Raw genomic sequence first — 25426 nt, 5'->3', positions numbered from 1 at the left:
GAACTTAAAGAGGCCAACTGTCTTGCTCATCACTCTATTTCCAGTGCACAGTACAGTGCCTGGTTCATAATAGAGACACCCCCAACCCAAAAAAAACCAAAAAAACCCACAAATGAATAAGAGAGAATTCTAGGAAGACTGGGAAGCACCAGGGATCCTTCTTCCCACCTAGACAGCAATTGTACTAGCAGAATCTGTCTGATGTAACCATATAGGAGGTCTGAAGTCTATTCAAAGTTGATTTTAGTCTATTTCAGCATTTAGCACTGCAGCAGCTGCCAATTCCCCACTCCCCCCCAATCCCATGTCAGAAAGTTGTGCATACATTCCAAGAGCAGTTTGCAGAAACCAGAGTGGGTTGTGAGACCCCATTCCCCCACCCCCACACCCCAAAAAAAGGCCAAGTAACTTTTCCCAGAGTCACACAGTCAGTAACTGACCAAGCCAAGACTGTGGCCAAAGTCTGTCAAATTAGAGAAGGTATGGGCTTAACCATGATGCCAATATCGCTTTATTACAATATTCATATAATTTTCAGGCCAGCCTGAATTATCAAAAAGAAATAAAAAATTCCAAGTGTCTTTCATTTAAAAAATGAAAATTATGATATATATTTTAGAAATACTTATATTCAAAGTGGATAAAAATATTTTAAGCATTGGTGCTTAAAGAAGTAAACATTAGTTCTCAGAAAAATCCACTTTTGTGAAACGACTCATTTTCCAACAATGCCAGACCCAAGAGGTGTTTCTGTATTATTTAGTATTCTTAGAACTGCAAAGCAGCTTAGTATACCTTCTGGCAGCTTCAGAATGCAGAAACCATTGGCAACCTCACCATGTTTTTATTTGCCAAATAAAAATGAAAATACCATGATCTGTTCCATAGTAGCCATCATTCTATAAGGTATATAGAGTGGTCTCAGACCATACCTACTACCTCAAAAGCCATACACACAGGTGCCCATGCACACACACGGGCCCAAGCACATACATGTGCTCATATAGACGTGTGTGTGCATAGACACACACACACACACACACGGAGCTAAAATTGGGCAATAGAGAAACCTGGAATAAAATATTCTGAGACAAGCATAGCCTGATGCTATGGCCAACTTTAGGGAAAATTCTGAAACAAGTAAAGTTTATGTGGGGCAAAGGTAGGTGGACTACTATTAATAATACTAGCTAAAACTTGGAGAATACTATGTGTCAGACACTTTTCAATGAACATGAATTCATTGAAATCGCACACCAATCCTATGAGAAAGGTACTGCTCTTATTCCCACTTTACAGCTGAGGAGAATGAGGCAGAGGCATTGTTAAGTATCATATCGAAGATCACAAAGCTACTAGTGAGAGAGAACTGAGATTTGAACACAAGCAGTCAAGTGTCAGAGTCCATGTTCAAACTACTACTAATACGTCTCCAGAAGTAATACTACTAATGAATGTCTACACTTTTATGTCCCTAGTCCTGTACTGAAAACTCTACATACATTATCTCATAGATGTTTTGAGGTTGGATGTCTTAGTTCTGAATTATTATGCAGGATCTCATTTGATCTTTAAAACAACTCCATGAGGTACCTATTATTATGTCCATTTTACAAATGAAAGGACTGAGGCATAGAGAAGTTAAGTAACTTGGCACACAGGCGAAAGTACCAACTGAATTTCAGTAAACCCCCTATATGTACAGTAAGGATCCATATAATATAAAATAATGCAACATAATTTAATATACAATTTCTACTTCAGGGCCAGGTTCTGTCAGCTTTTCAATGCCTCTGTCCTAAAGTGTTAACGAAAAAAAGTAACAATCTACTATCCTCTTTTCCCAACTCAGAGGGAATGCAGTGACCCTCTGCAGCAACCAGTGGCCTACTTTTGGGTCTCCTTAGTAGGGAAGCACACCACAAAGCTCTGTCACCATAAGCCTGCTTTCAAGGCTTGGATGCTCTATCTAAAAGACATCATATTTTGCTCTGGCTGGTTTGGCTCAGTGGTTGGAGTGTCGGCCTGCTGGCTGAAGGGTCTTGGGTTCGATTCTGGTCAGGAGCACGTACCTCAGTTACAGGCTCCATACCCAAATGCAGGAGGCAACCAGTCAATATGTCTCTCTCACATCAACGTTTCTCTCTCTCTCTCTCTCTCTCTCTCTCTCTCTCTCTCTCTCTCTCAAAGCAATAAAAAGAATATCCTCGGGTGAGGATTTAAAAAAATAATAAAATAAAATAAAATACACCATGCTTTGAGTTTTGTTTTGTTTTCTTTTGAAAATGGTTTCTGGAAAAGCCAAATTAGCAAGCCACCATGGTTTCCATAAAATACTTCCTCTGTTTAACAGTGAAAATAAACCAAGGACTTTTATTACAACACTGTCTTCACTAGTGGAGTGAAACACTGATGACAACAAGGAAGGCAATCTGGGTGGGCTTACCTCCACTTGAAGGGTTGCACATCCTTTCAGGAAGTCATTGATGTTGTTGATACAGTCAGCTTCTGTTTGGGGCTCCAGACAGTACTAAAGAAACACAGTCAAATGTCACTTGTAGACTGTCATCCTAGGCCAAGCGTACGATATTCACCATTCACTAATAACTACACAGGCAGGCTTTTTAAGGCAGGGAGCAACATTGCTGTCAATCCAGGAAGAGAAATAACCACCAAAGGAAGTGATGCAAAAATCTAAACGGTTGGTTTTTGTTTCAAATGTCACCAAACCTTTAGTCTCAAGCCATGTCTACTTATAAACTTTTTCTCGTGCTTTTTGCCTGAGTGTGGTGATGGCAAATCAGAGACACCCAGATAGTTTTTTGAGCTTGGTTTTGCTTTCAACTTACTACTTCGCTGCCTCCTCTTCATGATAATTTATTCAAGTATATTTTCCCCTTTTTTGTTCTCTGCATCTGGTCACAATAATCTACATTTTACCACCATTTTCTCACTGCTTTTCAAGTTTCAGAAATTATAAGTAAATAAATTTGTTCAATAAAAATACAACCTGGTTCAAGAAGGCAAAAAAACTATACTCACAGTCACATTCTCTGCTAACCTTAAGAACATAATTGTATGATTCTACCTTTAAACTGACTTACAGTACCTGTTTTAGGAATTATCCATCCTTGAGACCAGGGGTTTCCAACATTAAAAACTTTGGATTTTTAAGAGAATAAGGATAGTTTCACTTTGAACACATGTTGCATTTGAAACATATATCTGTTTTTTATTGTTTTAACAGACCTGTGTAACATTTGGGAGTATTTCTCCTTGTTACTAAATAGCGTCTTTTTCAATGGATATTTTATTTATTTGAGAAGAAAAATCTACATTGATTTTAGTCAAACTCACTAAACACCATCAACATCTGTTATAAACCATCCTATTATTCCACAGACTCATATGTACCCAAGTTCAAACATGTCCTCAGTACACAGGGAGGTGTAATACTTATCTCTATGACAGAATAAGCTTGTTGTTTTGTGTGTTTTTTGTTGTTTGTTTGTTTTTTTAGAATAAGCTTACGATACGTGTGTTCTCCTTGTCCCCTGGTACCAGTGGTATAACAGGTTTCTATAATACTAATACTTGGTGGCCAATTACTAAAGGATAACATTTCATTTTCATACTTTTTCAGACTACAAAAACAGTAAGAAAGAATGTCTAAGCCTTAGAAAGAGATTAAAGTAGGAGAGTCCCCAGATGGGGGCAACAAAAAATCTCAAGCGTTACATTATTGCTGCTCTCTGGTGGTTAGCATTCCTAACGATACTGCAAATGTCCCTTACCTTTTCTACAGAGCCAGGCCTCAGTCTGTTGATCAGTTTGCACAGCACTACCCCATTTTTCAGCGAGGACTTCAAGAACTCCTCCGGATCACAGATGGTCTTTTTGGGGGAATCTAAAACTCCCAAGGATATAAGCCATGTCACGATTTGCTCTTCTGGATTCATTACCGAGGACTGTACGCTCTGAACAGCTCTCTGGGGCAGCTGCAAGGACTAAGCCACATCCGTGATTGCATCTGCTGTTGTCTTCCTTTTTATGAGTTCTCTTCTGGTGCTCGCAGAGCAAAGCTGTAAAACAACTTTTCTTAGACAACTGTGGAACCCACTCAAATTATGGGATTTCAAAACCACAGAGATCACACTCTAAGATATGGAAAGAGGACGAACATAAAAACCCTGGATAACACTCGTTTTCTTTTTCAAAACCTGCAAAACAAATTCATTAGAATAAAAAAAGAAGAAACACACATACACACACCAAAAAAAAAAAAAAAAAAAACAGTGCAAGAAGCTTAAGGGAAGGAAGTGAGGAGGATGCTGGGGAGGGAGGAGAAAGAAGGAAGCAAGTGCTCTTGGAAAACAGAGGTGAGCCAGCACTTCAGGGGACCTTGGAAATGAGACACTCTTGGGCCAGTCTGGGAAAATGCTATCAATAAATAGTCTAGCCCCAGTGAAAATCTGGCTTCTGTCAGGAGGAAGATGCCAACTGGCTGTTAGGTCAGACAGATCTGAGCCTCATGGGGAGCTATGCTGGCACAACATAGCTCAAAGAAGGTAGGCTCAGAAAATTCTTCCACGAAATGGCCGGATGTCCTCATACCGTCTCACAGAGATGGTGTGTATGATCATTCCTTGCAAAACACTTTGAGTTGCGTGGTGACACAGTGTCAAGCAAATGAAGATTGTGCCTGCTGTCAGACACCACTGTATGTAAGCAGAAGCTCCAAGAATGGCATTTTACTTTGCAGCCAAAAAGTTATGTTTAGGGAAATAGGCTAAGGATAACATCTGACATCCTGTTTACTTGCATTCTTTAGCAACTCTTTTTCTAGACCCGATTCTACTACACAATCCAGCTGCACTGCTCTTAGCAGAGTCTCAGACACAGTCACATAAGTGAATAAAAAACACTTGAAAGCAGAACTTTCGACAATAAATGAACACTTGTCTGGAAGGGTTGATGTTTCCCCTACAATAAACACTTTGCATTAAAAATGCTTCTCTGAAGAAAAAAACTGGTCTGTAATAAAAGGTCTTTACTATTCTTGAATGTTTTCAGAACCAGTTGAAATAGGCATACTATTGGGAAATTTATAAGGCCAACTTTAACAGTATAGCCTCCTCATATTGGCAAATGCATGGAACTCACAATCACTACCCATCCTCATACATGGGATCCTGCTAAGGTTCAGAATCCTTTTTAACACAGTTTTAGACATCTACTAACAAATAATCAGCTTAGATAATCCCTCTAAATGTTTTTAAGCCTTCCCCTTCTTGCCCTGTCATAACACTTATCACACTTTACTATTAATACTTGTTGATCTGTCTCCTCTACCAGAATGTAACCTCCCTAGAGTAGGGGTCTTGTCTTTCTTGTTTAACACTGTTCCCAGCAGAGTACCTGATACATAGGAGATGTTCAAAAATACTGAATGATAAATAAACTCGAATGATCTCCTGGGTATAGACACTAACTGATTATAACAAGGATTTTTTAATTTTTTTAATGGCTTAAAACATTTTTCCTTGCTAATGATTTTTATACTTTTATTGAGTTATAACTGACATAATAAAGTATACATATTTAATATGTATAATTCAATGAATTTTGACGTATGTATATACCTGTGATACAATGACACACACAGTCCAGATAAACCTTTCTATCACTCCCAAAAGTGTCCTTGTGACCTTTTAACCCCTTCTTCCCTCCCCCCCCCAATCCCAGAAAACCACCAATCTGCTTTCAGTCTCTATATATTAGTTTGCACTTTCTAAGATCTTATATAAATGGAAAGACACAGTTTGGTACCTTTTTTTTTGGTCTGGCTTCTTTCAATTAACATCATCTTTTGTAGATTCATTCATGTTGTTGCATCTATCAATAGTTCTATAACAAAGATTGATGTAATTACACTTATAAGCAAAATAGGTATAATCAATCAAAAATTTTAATTGACTTTTAACCTATTGCTAAGTCCATGTAATGGAAATAAAATAAAAATCCATGTGTTGCTAAATGAAATTTCCAAATCTGAGCTGCTTAAATACATTTTTATATGTCATTTAGACAGTTTTCACAATTGTTCATCAAAATTGTACTCTTCAGACAAATAAATTTAGCAGTATTATTGAGGTATCAGTTACATTTTTCTGATGAAGATCAAAGAAGCCTGAGAAATTTCAGGAACTTAGCCTAGTCCAAAACAGACTTCAGCCCACTGGGGTCATCTGGATGAAAATCTACCTCATTTTGGGCACTGGCTATACCAAATTAAGTAGTCAAGTAAAATCAAAGAGGCAAGGCCGCTTCCTCAAGGCAGAAGAAACAGTTCTATAAGTATAAAGACTGGAAGTCAGGTTTGGTATAGTCAAATGTCAAGAAAGCAAGGAATTGTGGGACAGTAGCAAGCATATGGATAAAATGACTAACCATGAAAGTCTGGCTGGGTAAGGAAGCCAGTAACGATAGAAAGGAGGTGATGAACTTAGGAAATTAAGTGAAGGATTGAAGGACTAGAGGTCACAGCAACACGAAGAGCAGGCTTCACATAAAAGCATGAGTGAAAAAAGCAAAGGTCTCTCACTCTACTTCAGATCCTTAGTACCATGCATCCTGAACCACTGAACCTGTGCCCTCACTGGCTTTCCCACCTCTATCTTCTCATCCTAATGAACTCTATGGCAGAGCAGTTTGGCTGATTTTCCCAAAACACCCCTTTAATAGTGTAATAGCCCTGCTCAATAACCCTCAAATGTTCTCCATCACCTAAAGCAATTATTTACAAACAACAAAGTACAAAAACAATCACCTCATGTAGGAGGGAGAAAGGAATGAGTGGAACTTGAGTCAAATTAGGTATCATTTTATTAAAAATAAAAAGATCGCCCAGCCAGGTGTGGCTCAGCAGTTGAGCATTGACCTAGGATCCAGGAGATCGGGGTTAGATTTCCGGTCAGGGTACATGCATAGGTTGTGGGCTGCAGCTGATCAATGACTCTCTCATCACTGATGTTTCTATCTCTCTCTCTCCCTATCCCTTCCTCTCTCTGAAATCAATAAAGATATATTTAAAACAAAATAAAATAAAAAATAAAAAGATCTGCAAGAACTAAGGTAAATGTTAACATTCCTTAAAACTGATTGCTAGGTACACTGGAACCTATTATACTATTTTATTTATTTTTATGTGTTTGAAATATTCATAATTGATTTTTAAAATTTTAAATCTGGGGCACATGTTAAAAGATTTGGGGGCATTATTCTTCAATACCCCAGTTCAGAAGATCTGCAATGGGACAAAGAAATCTGTATTATCAAAGTGTCCCACTTGATTCTGATGCAGGTGGACCAAGGTCACACTTGGAGAAATAATTTTATTTCTGCCAATTCTTGGGTCATCTCAGTATCCACAAGGATAACAATCCAAGATTAGAACTATTAAGTTCCTTGACCACCTGGACCTGTAATTGATGTATGCCCACTTAGTCCGTCTTTATGCCTGTTATGTGAAAATGGATCTGGGTCCTTTAAATATTTTTTATTTTTGCCAGCTGGCATGATATGAAGTTTTATCAGTAGACAGCGGTGGAAAGACATTGCAGGAAGAAGGGCTTTTGCATCCTGTTTCCTGTGTGCTCACTCTACAGGCTCCTGCCAAGCTCCCAGCTTTCCTGATGCTCACGTTCTGTGGCTTCGGCTTCCTCAATGCACAGTGAGTAGCAGCTTACCCGGGCACCTCCCCTGTAACAGGAGCCAGCACCCTAAAGAGGCATATTTCCAGCAAGTTCAAGAGGGCAGATGTCCAGCAAGATCCACTGACTCAGCACCACAGCAACTTCTCTAACAAGGCCTGGATCTCAGCTGTGGGGAAAGGCTATTAGATGTTATTTTCATATTGCCTGCTACTAAATAGTATATCTGTTATTTCTATATCCTTTTAGAGTTCCCTTTACTTATTATTAGCCAATCCCTCATTACTCCAATCCCGTTATCATTAAAAATTCTTTATGTTAAACTTTTCCTGTTCAAATCCCTCTGTGGTTTTTCTGTCCTGATTGGACCTAGACTAACATGCCTGGTTATCTTTGATGAACGCTCCTCCACATTAGCCAAACACTTGCAAGGTCACATCTTGTACTTTGTCATCATACAAACTTCCGTCTTCTAAATCATGAATTCAAACGTTACATTTTTCTAACCACAACCTACCATCTTTTCTTTCACCTTGCTTATTCAGTTACTACTACTACAACTAGTCCTAACCTCATTAGGATGTCCAAAGCATTGTTTTCCAAAATGATTATGCAAACTTACATTCCCACAAGCAGCGTACAATTTCCCATTGCTCCATATCATAGCTAACACTTGATAGCTCAGAGTTTTAAATCTTGTTGTGTTCATGGGTGTGAAGTCTACTTTCCTATGATTACTAACAAGGTTGAGCATTTTTTAAATATATTTATTTCATATTTCTTCTCCTGTGAAATAACTAAAAATGGGAAAATTATATGAATAGACATTTCTCCAGCAAAGATATACAAAGAGTTAATAAGCACAAGAAAATATTTTCAACATCATTAGCCTTCAGGGAAATGCAAATCAAAACCACAGTGAGATTCCACTTCACACCCACTAGGATGGTTATAATCAAAATGTCAGATAATAACTAGTGGTTGTGAGGATGTGGAGAAATTGAAACCTTCGTACATTGCTGGTGGAAATGTCAGATAATGCAGCTGCTGTGGAAAGCAGTTTTGCAGTGCCTCAAAATGTTAAGCACACTTACCTTATGACCCAGCAATTCTACTCCAAGAGAAATGAAAATGTGTTCACATAGGAACTTGTACAGAAATATTCATAGCAGCATTATGTGTAATAGCCCAAAAGTGAAAACAACCCAAATGTCCAAAATCTGATGAATAAATAAAATGTTGAAACAGAATATTATTCACCTGTAAGAATGAAGCACTGCTATATGCTACATCGCGATTAAACCTTGAAAACATGCTAAGTGACAGAAGCCAGTCACAAAAAGATCATATATTATACGGTTCTATTTATATGGAATGTTCAGACTAGGCAAATCCATAGAGACAGATAGAACAGTAGTTGCCTAGGTTGAGAGAATATGGGTATGAGGGGCTTTGGGGAGGGAGTGAAGAAAATGTTCCCAAATTAATTTGGTGATGATTGTACAATTCTGTGAATATACTAAAAAGACAACAACATTGGAGCAACAATTAACAAGATGGCGGCATAGGTAACAGCTGCACCCGCCGCCTCCCGGAACCACATCAAAATTACAACTAAAATACAGAACCACCATCACTCAGAGCCTCCTGAAATCTAGAAGAACAGAAGCCCCACAACCAGGGAACTGAAAAAGCGTCTAGACTGTTAGGAGGGGCGCAGATGCGGGAGGATCAGGGCTGAATCACAGAGACTTGGTCGCCAGCCCACACCCGGTGCCGCAGTTTAAACCTGGGAGGGACATCTTGGTGATGGGGTTTCCCAGAGCAGTGAAGGGTCCCAGCCCCACATCGAGCCCCCAGCCCAGGGCTCCAGGGCCTGGAAAAGACGTCCCCACAACTCTGGGCTGTGAAACCAGAAGGGACTATCCCTGAGGGTCGCGGAGGCCGCGGGAGCCCCAGCAGCTCCTCTAAAGGGCCCGGCACGGACTCACTCGGACGCTCCCTCTGAGCCCAGCGCCGGGAGCAGCCTGAAGGGACCCGGGACACTCGGGGAGGGACTGACCTGCCTGAGATCCGGGCGAGAGCTGGAGGGGCGGCTTCCTCCCAGGCAGAAGGGCTGGCGGAGGCCATGGCTCCTGTGGCAAGTCCTCCCCGCACAGCCCGCAGGCAGGCGCCATGTTTGAGGCGCCAGCAACTGACTCTCGCCTTTGGCCCCGCCCCATGATTCCCGGAGGCCCCGCCCCTCCCCACCTGCAGCTCATCCAGGCCATTTCCAGGGGCTTTTCTGTGCAAGTGGCCTCTCGAGCCTCATGCTTAGGACTTTCCTAAAATCTCTCCAACAAGCAGCAGTGTGGCCCATACAGCTTGACAAGTGGCCCCAGGCCTGGCACTAGCGGCAGCCTGCACTGGCTCATAGCTTGGCCTCTCCTGGGCTCCTCCAAGCCCAGCACAAGTAGCAGCCAACTGCTGTTTGCTGTGTAGGTCATGCTGGGTGGCCCTGGGCAAGGCACTGACAGAGGCTGACTTTACACCTCCCTGGAGGCCCCAGAGAGAGTGCACCTGGGGGTCATACTCGACCACGCTGGATTACAACCCTACCACATCCACGAGTGACACTCAAGGGGCGCACTTGGTGAGCACCAAAGCCCCACTGAAGTAAATCCTGCTCCACAGGGGTGTCTCCAGCACAGCAGCTCTTTGGCTGTAGCTGCAGCTGGTCCTCACAGCTGATTGGCCTGGGGGTCAGTTCCTCCCAGTGACACCAACAGCAACCAAGGCTCAACTACAACAGGACAGTGCACACAGCCCACACAGGGGAGCACCTAGAAGGCCCAGCTCAGGTGACTGGGGAGGCTGAGCCACTGGACCCTACAGGACACCTACTACACAAAGCCACTCTACAAATTCCAGGAGATACACCAGCTCTACCTAATACATAGAAACAAACACCAGGAAGCAGCCAAAATGTGGAGGCAAAGAAACATGTCACAAAGGAAAGAACAGAAGAAATCTCCAGAAAAGGAACTAAATGAAATAGGACCAAGCAAGCTAACAGATACAGAGTTCAGAATTTTGTTTATAAGGATGCTCAAGCATATTAGTAAGAGTATTACGAAAACAACTTGGACCATTGATGATATAATAAAGTACCAATTTGAAATGAAGGCTACACAAACTGAAATGAAGAATAATTTACAGGGAATCAACAATAGAGTAGAGAACTCTGAGAATCAAATCAGCAATTTGGAACATGAGGAAACAAAAAACACCCAACCAGAAGAGCAAAAAGAAAAAAGAATCCAGAAATATGAAGATAGTATAAGGAGCCTCTGGAACAACTTCAAGTAGTCCAACATTCATATTATTGGAGTGCTAGAAATTGAAAACCTATTTGAAAAAATAATGACAGAAAACTTCCCCTACCTGGGAAAAGAAATAGACTTACAAGTCCAGGAAGCACAGAGGGTCCCAAACAAGAGGAACCCAAAGAGGCTCACAGCAAGGCACATCATAATTAAAATGCCAAAGGTTAAAGACAAAGAGAAAATCTTAAAAGCAGCAGGAGAAAAGTAATTAGTTACCTACAATGGAGCGCCCATACGACAGAAACCTTGCAGGCCAGAAGGGAGTGGCAAGAAATATTCAAAGGGATGAAAAACATGGAACTACAACCAAGATTGCTCTACCCAGCAAAGCTATCAGTTAGAACTGAAGGTCAGATAAAGAGCTTCTCAGACAAGGAAAAGCTTGGTGGAGCTTCATCACCACCAGACCAGCACTACAGGAAAAGTTAAAGGGTCTTCTTTAAGAAGAAGCTAATGAACAAAAGAATCTGACATACTAAATAGTTCCAGAGACATTGAAGCATGCAACAGATGATCATATTTCAGAGGGAAGAGGGAAGTGGGGTGGAGGGTGGGAAGAGATTAACGAAAGAAGTTATATGCATATATGCATAACCCACGGGCACAGTCAATAACAGAGTGAGGCCTCGGGAGGGGGTAGGAGCGAGGTGAAGGAGGTCAATTAGGGGGGTAAAATGGGACACCTGTAATACTTTCAACAATAAAGATAAATTTTAAAAGAAAAGAATTTTCCTTTAAGGTCAATAAGTTTCTCCTGAGGTTCTATTGATTATATAAGTAACATCACATTAAAATGATAACTTAAGCACTTCAGTAATTGTTCATCTTTCCACACACTTTTTTCAGCTTTGAAATACAGAGATATCCATATCTATCATCTGGAATCAAAGTCTTTTTTTAAAATTGGTTTTAGAGTGAGAGGAAAGGAGAGGGAAAGAGAAAAACATCGATATGAGAGAGAAACATGGGTGGATTGTCTCCCACATGTGCCCCGAAAGGGGACCGAACCCAAAACCTGGGTGGCAGACTTCCTCAGGCAGGCCCTTCCAGGTCCTATGGCCTTAAGTCTCAAGGTTTCTAGGGAAGAGAGAAGCCCTTTTAAGTATTGAACATGATTATGAGAGGGTTCAGTGAAATTGGGCACAGTACCTGGTCTCAGACCCAAATTCATAGACCTGCCAAACTAAGTTCAGCAATCTACCAGGTTAAAATGACCTAGAGCCTTATTAAAAATTAGAGTGACCCCCTGCAAGCAAGCAGGGAATCTCTCCAGATTCTAGGGACCAAACCAAAAGGTCTGGAGGATTATAATGCAATTGCTCCATCAGACGTATTATCCACTCTGCAAAAACTGGAATCCACTGTCTATAATATTGTTTTAATTTCACAATTGTCTAAATATATTTTTATTGATTTCAGAGAGAGGAAGGGAGAGGGAGAGAGAGATAGAAACATCAATGATGAGAGAGTCATTGATGGGCTGCTTCCTGCACACCCCCGACTGGATATGGAGCCTGAACCCAGGCATGTGCCCTGACCAGGAATAAAACCGCGATCTCCTAGACCCTAAGTCGACGCTCAACTGCTGAGCCACGCCCGGCCAGGCTGTCTAAGATTTTTTTGTAGGCTCTTTGATCTGCAAAATTGGTTGATTCTTAGATTGTCACACTCTGAGGCCTACAGCTGACAACAGATTCCCTAAATATTTTAGCTCACATAAGCAACACTGCAGTTTGTCTAGTGAGGCATTATTCCCTTGTGAAGCAAAGAATTGTAATAAAGCCAAATCATCAATCAGGTTTTCATTGCTCTTTGCTTTCTGAAGCTACCAGAAAACCACTCACACTTTGAAAATTATAGATCCCTCTAGAGTCTAGTGGAACAAATTTCTCTAAGTTTTTCTTTGAATGACTAGAAAAAAACAGTAGGGAGTTTCAAAGCCCTTGAGGAATTCTTTGCCATAAATACCAGATTCCTTCAAAAGCAAAAACAAAGGATAATTTGGATTCATTTGCTAGAGAAACAGAAAGAGGAAAGGAGGAAGGGAAAGAGGAAGGGAGGAAGGAAGGGAGAGAGAGGGGAAAGAGGGAGGGAAGAGAAGGAGGGACATGAGCCTGGGCTGATGATAAAGGTAGGAGATGCTATTATAGAACTGGGCTCCCTAGTAGCAATAGAAATGATAAGATTCTGTAATATGTGAGGCCAGGTGGTAGCACTTAACCATCAGAAGCAAAGTGGGTATAATTGCTGTAGTGGAAAGCAAGTTTGGAATGTCACCAAGCAATGCCTCACCCACAGGTATCTAATGAGGTGATATGACTCATAGAATGTTGTATTCCCAGGGGCAAGATAGAACATCCAACAAATATATTCACATATTTTAAAAATATAAAAATTAGATAAGCAGAAGTCTGAGGTTGCTATAGATTGTTTATGTCCCTCTCAAAGTTCATATGCTAAAATCTAATCCTCAATGTGAAGGTATTTGGAATTGGGACCTTTGAAAGGTGCTTAGGTCATGAATGGGTTTAGTGCCCTTATAAAAGAAGCCCCAGAACTTTGGCAGAGTAGCTCAGTTGGTTAGAGTGTCTTCCTGATATGTCAAGGTTGTGGGTTCAATCCCTGGTCAGGGCAAATACAAGAATCAACCAATGGCCTTGGCCAGAGTAGCTCAGTGGTTAGAGCATCAGCCCATGCACCCAAGGGTCGAGCGTTCAAATTCTGGTCAAGGGCATGTACCTGGGTTGTGGGTTCGCTCCCCACCCCTGGTCAAGGTGCATTTGGGAGGCAACCAGTCAGTGTCTCTCACATTGATGCTTTTCTCTCCCTCACTCTCCCCCCCCCCCTTCCCATTCACTCTCTCTGAAAAGCAATGGCAAAAATATCCTCAGGTGAGGATTTAAAAAAGAATCAACCAATGAATGCATAAATAAGTGGAACAACAAATTGATGTTTCTCTCTCTCTCCCTCTCTCTCTAAAATCGATTAAAAAAATTTTTTTTTAAAAAAAGAGGCCCCAGAGAGCTCCCTCACCCTTTCTACCATGTGAAGTTACAGCAAAAAGATGGCCTTCTATGAACCATGAAGAAGGTTCTCACCAGCCAGCACATCTGCCATCACCTTGATCTTGAACTTCCCAACCTCCAAAACTGTGAGAAATAAATATTTATTGTTTACAAGCCTCCCAGTCTCTGATGTTTTGTTATAGCAGCCCAAACAGACTAGGACAGATGTCAACAGCCCTACTGGAAAATCACAACCCACTTGGGGGGGGGGGGGGGTCCATCACGGTGTCAATGCAGCAATGACTACAGAAAGAACTGTTGGCTTTGCAAAATGATCCACCTCCCCGTATGACTGAAAAGAGTGTTCCAAATTAAATTACACAGTGGGTTGTAGCCATAGAAGGTGCACCAGGTACCTTATATGAAGGGGGAAATTTCAACTTCTATTTAAGTGTAGTAGTTGCTATGCTTTTGACCCTCCTCAGGTCATGTTTACTGGTGAAAATATCCCTGTGAATCCTCGTGTTTACAGCAATGGTCATATCTATTTATCCATTCTAACAGAAGACTGGACCCCAGTGCTCTCAGTCCAATCAGCCTGTCTTAGCATTATTAGTATGCTTTCCAGCTGCAAAGAAAAGAGACAATTACCAAATAATTATTTTTAAGTTCAAACATGTAACAAGAATCCAAAGAAAACAAAATGGTGGTATCATGGTCATACTTATTGATGCCGCTATCATTCTCCTAGCAGAAGATAGTCCTACTGAGAAAATGAGCACTTTGATCATTTGGTCTTTGAACTTTAACCTTTGACTGGAAGTGACCCATAGGCAATGAAAACTGCTTCTTTTTACTGCATTATCATCCGTGTACATTCTGGGTGCATGTTGATCATTGGTTTAGTCCAGGCAACTGATAGGCTTTTATTAATCATACAGTATTAATACAGGTGTCAGAAAATGTCAAATGTAATTCCATTTTTTATTTTTATTTTTATTTTTTAAGTTTTTGGAAAAGTTCCAAGGCCCTCGTGTATTGTGCAATAGCAATGACTTCCTTGACGGTTTTGGGACATTCATTGCCAGCAATGGACGCCATAACAGGAAACATTTTCATTAACTACTGCCACCCGGTGATTAATGCATGATGGGGCCTCTGAAATGAACTTACTGGTTCTAGTAGGATTATAAATAAAGTGAGGGATCTAACATTACTGTGAAAGTCACCCCAACTTGTCTCTATTTGGATTCTATGCACTGTGATCCTAAGGTTAACAGCATGAATTAACATGCATCTTTAAAGGCCTGTAATGAAAGACCATTGTGTATTTATTGAATTTTTTATATTTGCTGTCAAATTGTTTTGACATGGAAGATTTTCAAATAACATTGGCAGAGAGGTCCAATGTTATCCATGTGATTAAAATAAATTCATTTAAAGATATGAGTAATACAGGGTATGAATGGTTTAATCAAGGCTTTCTTTTGGAAGTAAAAAAAAAAAAAAAATGGCAGTGATGATTAAGCTATTGCGGCCCATAATTTGAGCTCATTATTTGTACATTAATGATTTTTCCAAGTGGATTACACTGTTACTTCCTGGTAGCCATCAGCATGAGCCCTACTGCTTAAACACTATTTATGTTCGGAAAAGTCCATAAACATTTTTGTTTGCAATTTTGTTTATTTTGTTATGTTTTCAGTCAAGTTTGAATATTACAATACTTTAACTGAAAAGTTTTGTCAAGTTTTTTCTTGTAGATTTCCTTTACTTGTAAGTATCATCCTGTCTTTCAATCTTGTAGCCTAAAATAAGAAATACATTTTTGACAGAGGCTTAATGTTTAGAAAGAAAGAAAGTCACAACCCTTTTCCAATTTGCAGAACTAAGCCAGTCTCAGACCCTCAGAACCCATCCATAGAATGAAGGAGAGGCTAGGTTCCCAAAGGAGGGACCCTACAATATGGCAAGTATATTGGTAGTGATTTCCCCATTCCTTTTCCAAAGGGATCTATGACTATTACTCAAATAGCTGGGGAAAGGGAATACACAGAACTTTTGAGGTCTATTGGAACCAGGAAGTAAGTAGACACTGACACCCAGGAGCTCAATTGTGACTACCCTGTTAGAGAGGGGTTTATGGGGTACAGGTAATAATAAAGAAATAAGGAAAATTGGCTTATATTTGTCTCACAGTAGGTCCAGTAATCATGTCCATGGCTCCCAGATGAATAATTGGAATGAATATATTAACAGTTAGCAGAATCCTTATACTAGTTCCTTGATCTATAGAGTAAGAGCTATTATAATAGGAAAGGCCCCATGGAAGCCTCTGAAACTCTTCTCCCAAAAAACCTTCCAATGACCAAAATAGTAAATAAAAAAACAATATCACAGCTCTGGAGGGAGGATAATAAAGATTAGTGTCACCCTCAAAACATTAAATGATACAAGAGTCATGGTCCCCATTATATCCCCATTTAATCAGTCTGGCACCTGCCCAGTAATAGTCCCAATTACATTTAATGAGCTGAATGTGGTAACTTTACCAGAGCAGATTAACACAGCCTCTAATAGGTGGTAGGTGGCTATAGATTTGAGCAAATATATTGTTTTCATACCCATCAGGAAGGAAAATAAAAAATAGGTTCCATTCACATGGGACAGACACCAATATATATTGTCTTACCCCAAGGCTATGTTATTTCTCCTGCTCTCTCTCATCATAATAGTACAAAGGAACCTAAATCATCTGGTTCATTCATAGAACATCATATTGGTCCACCATACTGATGGTATCATGTTAACTAGACCTGATGAACAAGAAGCAAAAGTACCCTGGATGTCATAGTAAGACATATGCACTCTAGAGAGTCAGAGGATACCCTACAAAGATTCAGGGGTAAGCCACATGAGTTACATTTTTAGAGATCTAGAGTCCGAGGAATGCCAGGACATTTGCTTCAAAGTGATGGACAAATTGTTGCACTTTGAACCTCTTACTGTTAAGAAAGAGTATAAAGATAGGCCTCTTTGGGTCCAGAAGAACATGTTCTGCTCTTGGGAATGCTACACCGTTCCATTTATTTAATGACATGGACGGCTACTAATTTTGCATGGGGCTCAGAGCAAGAAAGGGTTCTGTAGTAAGTACAAGCTGTAGTAAAAGCAATCCTGCCACTTGGGCCATCTGATCTAGAAAGAGCCATGATACTAGAAGTATCTGTAGTAAAAAAAAATTTTTTTTTAATTACTGGGTAGAATCTCTGACCAGCCCAAATAGGAGTGGTGCAGTAACACCCTTATGGTTCTGGAGAAAGGACATGCCATTTGGCAGCAGAGAACTACAATACCATTTGAATAGGATCTCCTGGTGTGCTTCTGAGTCCTGGTAGATATTGAGCACCTGACCTTGGGACATCAAGTCACCGTGTTCCCAGAACTGCCTATCATGAGCTGGGTTCTTTCGAACTTATCCAGTCATAAGGTTGGGCAGGCCTAGCATAATTCTATTGTAAGATAAAGTGGTACATCAGCAGGACTGGACTCAAGCAGGCCAGGGAGCACAAGTAAGCAGTAGGAATAGGTGGTCCAGACACCTCTATCACCCACCACTGTTGCACTGGTGCCTTTCACTCAAGTCATACCTATGGGCACATGGAAGGGGGAGCATCCCTTATTACCAGCTGACATGAAAGAAAAGACCTCAAACTTGTTTCATGGATGGGTAGGCTCAGTGTTTGAGTACAAGCTGAAAATTTGCAGCTGCTTTCCTATGGTCCCTCTCAAAGATGTTTATGAAAGACTTTGGCAGAGCTTTTGGTGGTATGCTTGGTCATTCACTTTGTGTGGAAAAAGTTGCCTGAGGTTATAATGTTCATTCTTGGGCAATAGTAAATGGCTTGGTTGGTTGGTCAGGAACTTGGAAGGAAAATATGGGAAATTTGGGGTCAAGGAGGTCTGAGGAAGATGCTTGTAGGTAGACTTATGGGAATCGGCAAAAAGTAAAGGTGTTCGTCTTTTCGTGCTAACACCCACCAGAGAGCATCCACTGCAGAAAGATCACTAAACAACCAAAGAGACAGGATGACCTGGCCAGTTGACATCAGCTAGTTTGTCTTCTCCACCCCAGTGGTTGGACAATGGAGTAGCCACAGTGGAGTAGCCATCTCTACATCACAGTAGAGATGGAGGCTATGCATGGGCCCAACAGCATGGGCTTCCTCTTATCAAGGCTAATCTACATATTGCCATAACCAAATGTCTGAGCTTCTAGCAACAGAGACCAACACCAAGTCCCCAGTACGGCACAGTCCCTTGAGGATATCAACCAGGCACTTGGTGTTGTATTCGACCCTTTTTATTGGGTTCAGTGGTTCATTTGACAGATTGACACCTATGTCAAGAGTGGATTTGCCTCTACTGCCCACAAGGATTTTCTACCAGCACCACTACCTAAAGGTTCACAGAGCATCTGATTTACCAACATATGCCAAATTCCTAGTCTCAAAGTCACAATTCACATGTCACTTCTCCTCCCATGGGGGGGGAGTGGGTGCACAGAAAAGCCAGCAGTATTATTTCAACAGATGTTCCTCCACCTGAAAACTGTGGGAAAAAGAAATAAGTGACACCCCTTGTCTTGAGTTGAGTGCCCCAGAAGCAGCTGCTGAGATAAGGATTCAGAGCACATGCAATTAATTTAAGGAAGTGCTCCCAGGAGAACCTGATAAGAGACTGGAGGAAGCAGGGCAGGAAAGGGAAGAAGCTAAACAATTGTGTAATTTCTGGCAACATCTTGTGGAGGGTTGCTTCAGCACGATCCAATAGGGGAACACTAAGTGTAAACTCTACCTCAGAGTTTGCCCCTGCTTGAAGCAAAGGAACTAAATTTTCACACTCTCATTGGGTAAAGACTGTCCACGGTTTGTAGGTGGGGAGGAATGGGGTTGTGTAAGGGTGACTATAAACTCATAGGCATTGCCAGCTGTCGGCATGTACAAGCAAAGCAGCTCCATTAACCCAAAAACAGGCTTCCAAGAGAATTAGAGAGACACAGGTACATGCCTTGAGAAGCAAACATACACAAAAGCCACAGGAAGTGGTCCTCAGGAATCGTTAAAGGGATCAGAAGTATATATAAAACACACTCCTGTTTGCCTTTACACACTCACTATCAATACTGGTCACTAAATCTGTGTGTGGGTTTTCCCACACCAAGCAATTCTGTAGTAACATCTAGGTGTCATATAATTCAACTCAATTCTGACACTTGAAAGATAGTGTCAGATCAAACAGGTTAAGGGCTCAGTTCCACTGCCCCCATTTAAGACATTAATCACAAGTCCAGGTTGTCACTTGTTTTTCTGACCAACTGACTATAAATCAGAGGTTCCCATGACCCTCTACTCAGGTTTATTAATTTGCTAGCGTGGCTCACAGAACTCAGGTAAACAGTTTACTTAATAGATTACTGGTTTTTATAAAAGGATACAACTCAAGAACATCTAGATAGAAGAGATGCATTGAGCAAGGTATGTAGGAAGGAATTCAGAGCTCTCATGTCCCAGGCACAACTCTCTCCCCGCATCTCCATGTGTTCACCTGGAGCTCTTTGAACCCATCATTTTGGGTTTTTATGGAGGCTTCAGTATTACTTAGGCATGATTGATTAAATCACTGGTCATTGGTGATTAATTCAACTTCTAGTCTCCCATCCTAGGAGGCTGGAGGGTGAGGCTGAAATTTCCAATCCTCTAATGACACCGTTGGTTTCCCTGGCAACCGGCCCCACCCTGAGGGGGTTTTCTTGAAGTCACTTCATTAACATAAATTCAGGTGTGGTTTAAAGCAGCTTGTTATGAATAACAAAAGATACCTCAATCTCTCTTATCTCTTAAGAAAGTCCAAGGTTTTAGGAGCTCTGTGCCCGGAATATTGAGGAAGACCAAATATAGATTCCTTTTTTTTTTTTTTAATATATCTTTATTGATTTCAGAGAGAGGAAAGGAGAGGGAGAGACAGAAACATCAATGATGAGAGAGTCATTGATCTGCCGCCTTCTGCACGTCCCCAACTGGGCTCGAGCCTGCTACCCAGGCATCTGCCCTGACTGGGAATCGAACCCCGGTCACCTGGATCCTAGGTTGATGCTCAATTGCTTTGCCTTAGCTTAATGTTTTTGAGGTTCATTCACATTGTAGATATATCAACACTTCATTTTTATGGCTGAATAATATTCCATTGTATGGATATACCATTTTATGATCAATTCATCAATTGATGGGCATTTGGCTTGCTTCTACTTTTTTATGATAATGAATAATTCTGTAGGAAAATTCTTGTACTAGTCTTTGTGTAGGCATACGTTTTCAACCCTCTTGGAGAGTAATTTCTGGGTCATATGGTAAACTTATATTTAATATTTTAAGAAACTTCAAAACCGTTTTTTTATTGAGTTTATCGGGATGACACTGGTTAATAAAATTATATAGGTTTCAGGTGCACAATTCTACAACACGTTACCTGTACACTGTATTGTGTGTTCACCACCCCAAGTGAAGTCTCCATCCATCACCGTTTATCCCCAAGCTACCCTCCTCCACCACCCACCCCTACCCCTGCAATCACCAGGCTATGTCCCTGGGTTTTTTCTCCTTTTTCTCTTTTTTGCTCAATCCCTCCACACCCCACTGAGCCCCACTCCACAGCTGTCAGCCTGCTCTCTATCTATGACTCTCTCTCTATTTTGCTTGTTAGTTCATTTTGTTCATAAGTGGCTGCACCATATACATTCCTACCAGCAATTTATGAGGTTTCCCATTTCTTTGCATCTTTGCCAAAAATTGTTATTGTATACCTTTTTTTCTTTTAGCCATTCTAGTGGGTATGCAATGATATGTCATTGTGGTTTTAATTTGCTTTTCCATAGTAACTAATGATATTGATCATATTTTCTTGTTCACCAGTTGTTTCTGAAAACGGCTTTATTGAGATGTAGTTTGCATACCATAAAATCCACTGCTGTAACTGTTCAATTAAACAATTTTTAGTAGGGCCCTCCACAGCAGAGGACACCATGGTGGGTGGCGAGGCCACCACAGCGCTGGAGGAGCTCTTTTCGGGGGTAAGGCTGGTGACTGACTTCGCCAAGCATTTCGGCTCTTACTCTCCTACTCTGGAGAGCAAGAAGCAACGGGAGGCGGGCATTCATCCCGCACCACCTGCAGGACTCCCCCCCCCAGTCCAACAGGCGGCTGCCTGAACCAGCTGCTGTCCCTCCCACCTCTTCCTGGGTTGCAGTTACAACAAAGACCTTTTAGATAAGGTGATGGAAATGGCTGATAGGATTGAAGTGGAAGACCTGCCACAGTTCACTACCAGAAGTGAATTAATGAAAAAGCACCAAAGCTAAGGCAGAAGATTCATCACATTTTCATTATCAGCTACAGGCTAGAAAGGAGGCTGGGATGAATGTGACTTTGACCACAGAAGCTGTCTTAAGACTCCTCGTATTACCAACACGTAGTAAAGAGGCAATTGGAATGAAAGCGGCATTTTAAAAGGTCTCATTCTTCCAGTAGCTATCATTGTAAAATTATGCATGGATATTTATGTATTTATAAATCATGCCCTCTTTTTTTTTTTTTTTTTATGTCTTGATTGATTTCAGGAGAGGAAGGGAGAGGGAGAGAGAAACATCAATGATGAGAGTCATTGATCCGCTGCCTCCTGCACACCCCACACTGGGGATCGAGTCTGCAACCCAGGCACGTGCATGCCCTCTTTTATTTTTAGCTTTTGAATATCAAGCTTTTTGTTAAAAATGAGCATTTTTTATGTTTTTTTATTTGTTGTTTTTTTTAATCCTCATCCAAGGATATTTTCCCACTGATTTTCAGAAACAGTGGAAGGAAAGGAGGAGGGGGAGAGAGAAGAGAAACATCAATGTGAGAGAGACACATGGACTGATTGCCTCCACACGCGCCCCAACCAGCACTGGGAATGGAGCATGCAAGCAAGGAATCGAACCCACAACCCTTTTGTCCAAGGGCTGATGCTCTAACCACTGAGCCAAACTGGCCAGGGCTTTTTTTATGTTGATGTAATAATGGCAGGTAATGGATTTTACACTTTGGATTTCTCAACAATGTACCTTTAACTGTGGAAAAAATCAATTTTTAGTAAACTTACAGAGTTGTGCAACCATCACCACAATCAGCCGCAAACATTTCATCAACACAAGGAAATCCATCATGTTCCTTAGCAATTAAACTCTACTCCCAAACCTAGGTAACAACTAATCTACTTTTGTCTATATAGATTTGTCTTTTCTGGACACTTAATGTACATGGAATCCTAGAATATGTAGTCTTTTGTATAGGGTTTCTGAATGGTTTTTTTCCCCCCATTTATTTATTTATTTACTTATTTATTTTTAGAGAGAGGGATAGATAGAAATATCAATGAGAGAGAAACATCATCCATCAGCTGCCTCCTGCAAGTTCCCCACTGAGGATCAAGCCCCCAGCCCGGGCATGTGCCTCAACCCTGAATCAAATTGTGAACTACAGGTTTCTGGGTCTACGCTCAACCACTTAGCCACACTGGCTGGGCATGTTTCTGAATGTTGTTGAAGTTCATTCATGTTACAGTGTATATCAGTAGTTTGTTCCTTTTGTCCCTAAATACTATTCCATTGAATGAACATACTACATTTTGTTTACCTGTTTATCAATTGATGTATGTTTTGGATTGTTTCTCATTATTGGTTAGTATCTATGTGCAAGTCTTTCTGTGGACATACGTTTTAATTTCTTTTGGGTATATACCTAGTAGTAAAATTGCTGGGTCATATAGTAACTCTATGTTTAAGTTTTTCAGGAACTGTCAAACTATTTTTCAAAGTGGCTGCACCATTTTTTATTTCCATCATCAATGTATGAGAGTTCCAATTTCTCTACATTTTTCCTAACATGTGTTATTGTAAAATGTCCTTCTTTGTGTCTAGTAACTTTTTTTAAAGTCTATTTTATCTGTTATCAGTATAACCACACCAGCATTTTTATGGTCACTCATTGCATAGTACTGTTTCTATACTCTTACTTTCAACATCTTTGTGTCTCTTTGAAACTAAAGTGCATCTCTTGTAGTACAGTGGTACCTCGGTCCTCAAACTTAATTCATTCTGGAAGGCTGTTCGAGAAGTGATTTGTTCAAAACTTGAAGCATTTTTTTCCTATTAGAAATAATATAAATGGAATTAATCCATTCCAGACCCCCAAGTGATTGTTTTAACCTTTTTTATATACAGCACGTCTAATGTACTGTTTAATCTACAAATGAACACTTTAAAACCAAAAAGGACATGAAATGTAAATGAAAATTTAACAAAAGGGAAATGAAATGTCTTGGTGGTCGAAAAAGAAGGGAAAGTAGTACTGAAGCTGGCTTTATGGTGGTGTAGTCTGCTCTATAGCATGTGGGCTAGTTTCAAACAAAGTGAAAGAGGGGAGAAATAAGTAAAAAGAAAAAGGAGCCCGGCCGGTGTGGCTCAGTGGTTGAGCATCGACCTATGAACCAGGAGGTCACAGTTCGATTCCTGGTCAGGGCATGTACCTGTGTTTCAGGCTCCATCCCCAGTAGGGGGCATGCAGGAGGCTGCTGACTGATGATTCTCTCTCATCATTGATGTTTCTCTCTCTCTCTCTTACTTTCTCTGAAATCAATAAAAGTATATTAAAAAGAAAGAAAAAGAAGTAGAAGTGGTTTAGTTTACTTTTCTGTTACACTTCAATTTTTAAAAAACATTTTTTAAAAGTTAAAAAACAAGCAAAATAGTAACAGACTCACAGATAGGGGGCAGGCTGACAGCTGTGGGAGTGGCCTGCTTTGGGGAGTGGAGGGACTGAGCAAAAAAGATTTAATAAAAGAGAAAAAACTCATGCACACGGACAACAGTGTGGTGATTACCAGGGGTAGGGGGTGAGGAAAGAGGTGGAGGAGGATATAGGGGGAATAAATGGTGATGGAAGGAGACTTATTTGGGGTGGTGAACACACGATACAGCGTACAGATGATGTGTTGTGGAATTATGCACCTGAAACCCGTATAATTTAATTAACCAGTGTCACCTGGATAAATCCAAAAAAATGGAAAAAATGTTTTTAAAAAAGTTAAAGGAAAGTCAAAGATAAAAAGTAAAAGTTAAAGAAAGATTACTAAAACACACAGGAATAAAGGTTTAGGTCACACCGCCAAATAAAATACCACCATTAACTGAGGTGAAGGGAATATAAAATGGATCTTTAGAAAGAATACTATCAATACCAATTGTGGCCTTGTGACCAGTTACTTAAGTAAGGGTTGTAGAGGCCACTTGAATTTTATCCCTTGCTCTATCATACTCTTGTTTCCTCTGAATATTTTATATACAGAATGTTTAGTCCATATATTAATGCAAACATTCATAAAGCTTTGAGTTGCGTTTCTTTGGGGTGCCCATAGAGCAGTATATTTGGGGACATATGCAAAATAGTTAAAATGTGTGCCCGGCTGGCATGATTCAGTGGTTGAGTGTCGAACCATGAACGAGGAGGTCATGGTTCGATGCCCAGTCAGGACACATGCCCAGGTTGCAGGTTTAATCCCCAGTAGGGGGCGTGCAAGAGGCAGCAGATCAATTACTCATTATTGATGTTTCTCTCTCTCCCTTTCTCTCTCTGAAACCAATAAAAACATATAAAAAATAGTTAAAGTGTTAGAGACATTTTTGGAAGCTAAGTATGGGGAAAAAAGTGTATTCAGTCATTCAGCACATATTTGTTGAACTCCTACTGTGCTGAGCACTTTTTTAGGCTTTTGGGATACAGAAATAAACAAAACAAGGTAAAGTTCTCTGATCTCATGAAGAATATACTCTAACAGGGGAAGACAGAAAATAATGGAGATAATAAATTGGTAAATTATAAAGTATGTAAGAAAGTAATAAGAATTATGGGGGGTAACTACAGCAGGGTAATAGAGTTAGGCACACTGGGCATGGGGTGAGATGGGATAGACAGATTGCAGTTTTAAATAGGACAATAAAGGTAGGCCTCATTGAGGGGTTAGATATGAGCAAAGACTTGAGGGAGGTGAGCGAGTTAGTCAAATGGATATCTGGGGAAAGAAGAGTGAGTCAGAAGCCCAAGTGGGGCCTACTAGGTTCTCTGGGCCAGGCTATTCTCTGGAGATTATGGGGAGGAAGGTGCTTCCAAGTTCATTCGACTTGATGGTATAGAATTTAGTTCTTTGCCCTTGCTGTCAGCTTGAGGCTGCTCTGAGCTTCTAGAGGCTACTT

General features: G+C 40.7%; 1 protein-coding gene and 2 pseudogenes across 4 annotated transcripts in view; 2 read left to right on the top strand and 1 right to left on the bottom strand.

Annotated features, from left to right (window-relative positions):
• Positions 1 to 4052, bottom strand: part of ARHGEF6 (Rac/Cdc42 guanine nucleotide exchange factor 6) — a 101833-nt gene extending 97781 nt beyond the window's left edge. For both annotated transcript variants that reach the window (XM_081126496.1, XM_081126495.1), the window contains exons 1-2: positions 3795 to 4052; positions 2447 to 2530 (exon numbers count right to left, since the gene is read on the bottom strand). In XM_081126496.1, coding sequence (XP_080982622.1) covers positions 2447 to 2530; positions 3795 to 3959 — 249 coding nt within the window. In that variant the 5' untranslated portion in view covers positions 3960 to 4052. The remainder of the gene's footprint in view (positions 1 to 2446; positions 2531 to 3794) is intronic.
• An 8136-nt stretch (positions 4053 to 12188) lies between these two features.
• On the top strand, positions 12189 to 14898 carry LOC308551705 (annotated as a pseudogene). The gene is made up of 3 exons: positions 12189 to 12281; positions 14392 to 14567; positions 14647 to 14898. The product of its transcript is annotated as an uncharacterized misc_RNA (transcript).
• Positions 14899 to 21163: 6265 nt separating this feature from the next.
• LOC308551430 (CDKN2AIP N-terminal-like protein pseudogene) lies at positions 21164 to 21499 on the top strand (annotated as a pseudogene). Its single transcript has one exon. The product of its transcript is annotated as a CDKN2AIP N-terminal-like protein pseudogene (transcript).
• The last annotated feature ends 3927 nt before the right edge of the window (positions 21500 to 25426 follow it).

Source organism: Miniopterus schreibersii (genome assembly GCF_964146895.1).
Source record: "Miniopterus schreibersii genome assembly, chromosome: X".
Classification (NCBI taxonomy): Eukaryota; Metazoa; Chordata; class Mammalia; order Chiroptera; family Miniopteridae; genus Miniopterus; species Miniopterus schreibersii.
This window is presented reverse-complemented; position numbering and strand designations above follow the sequence as displayed.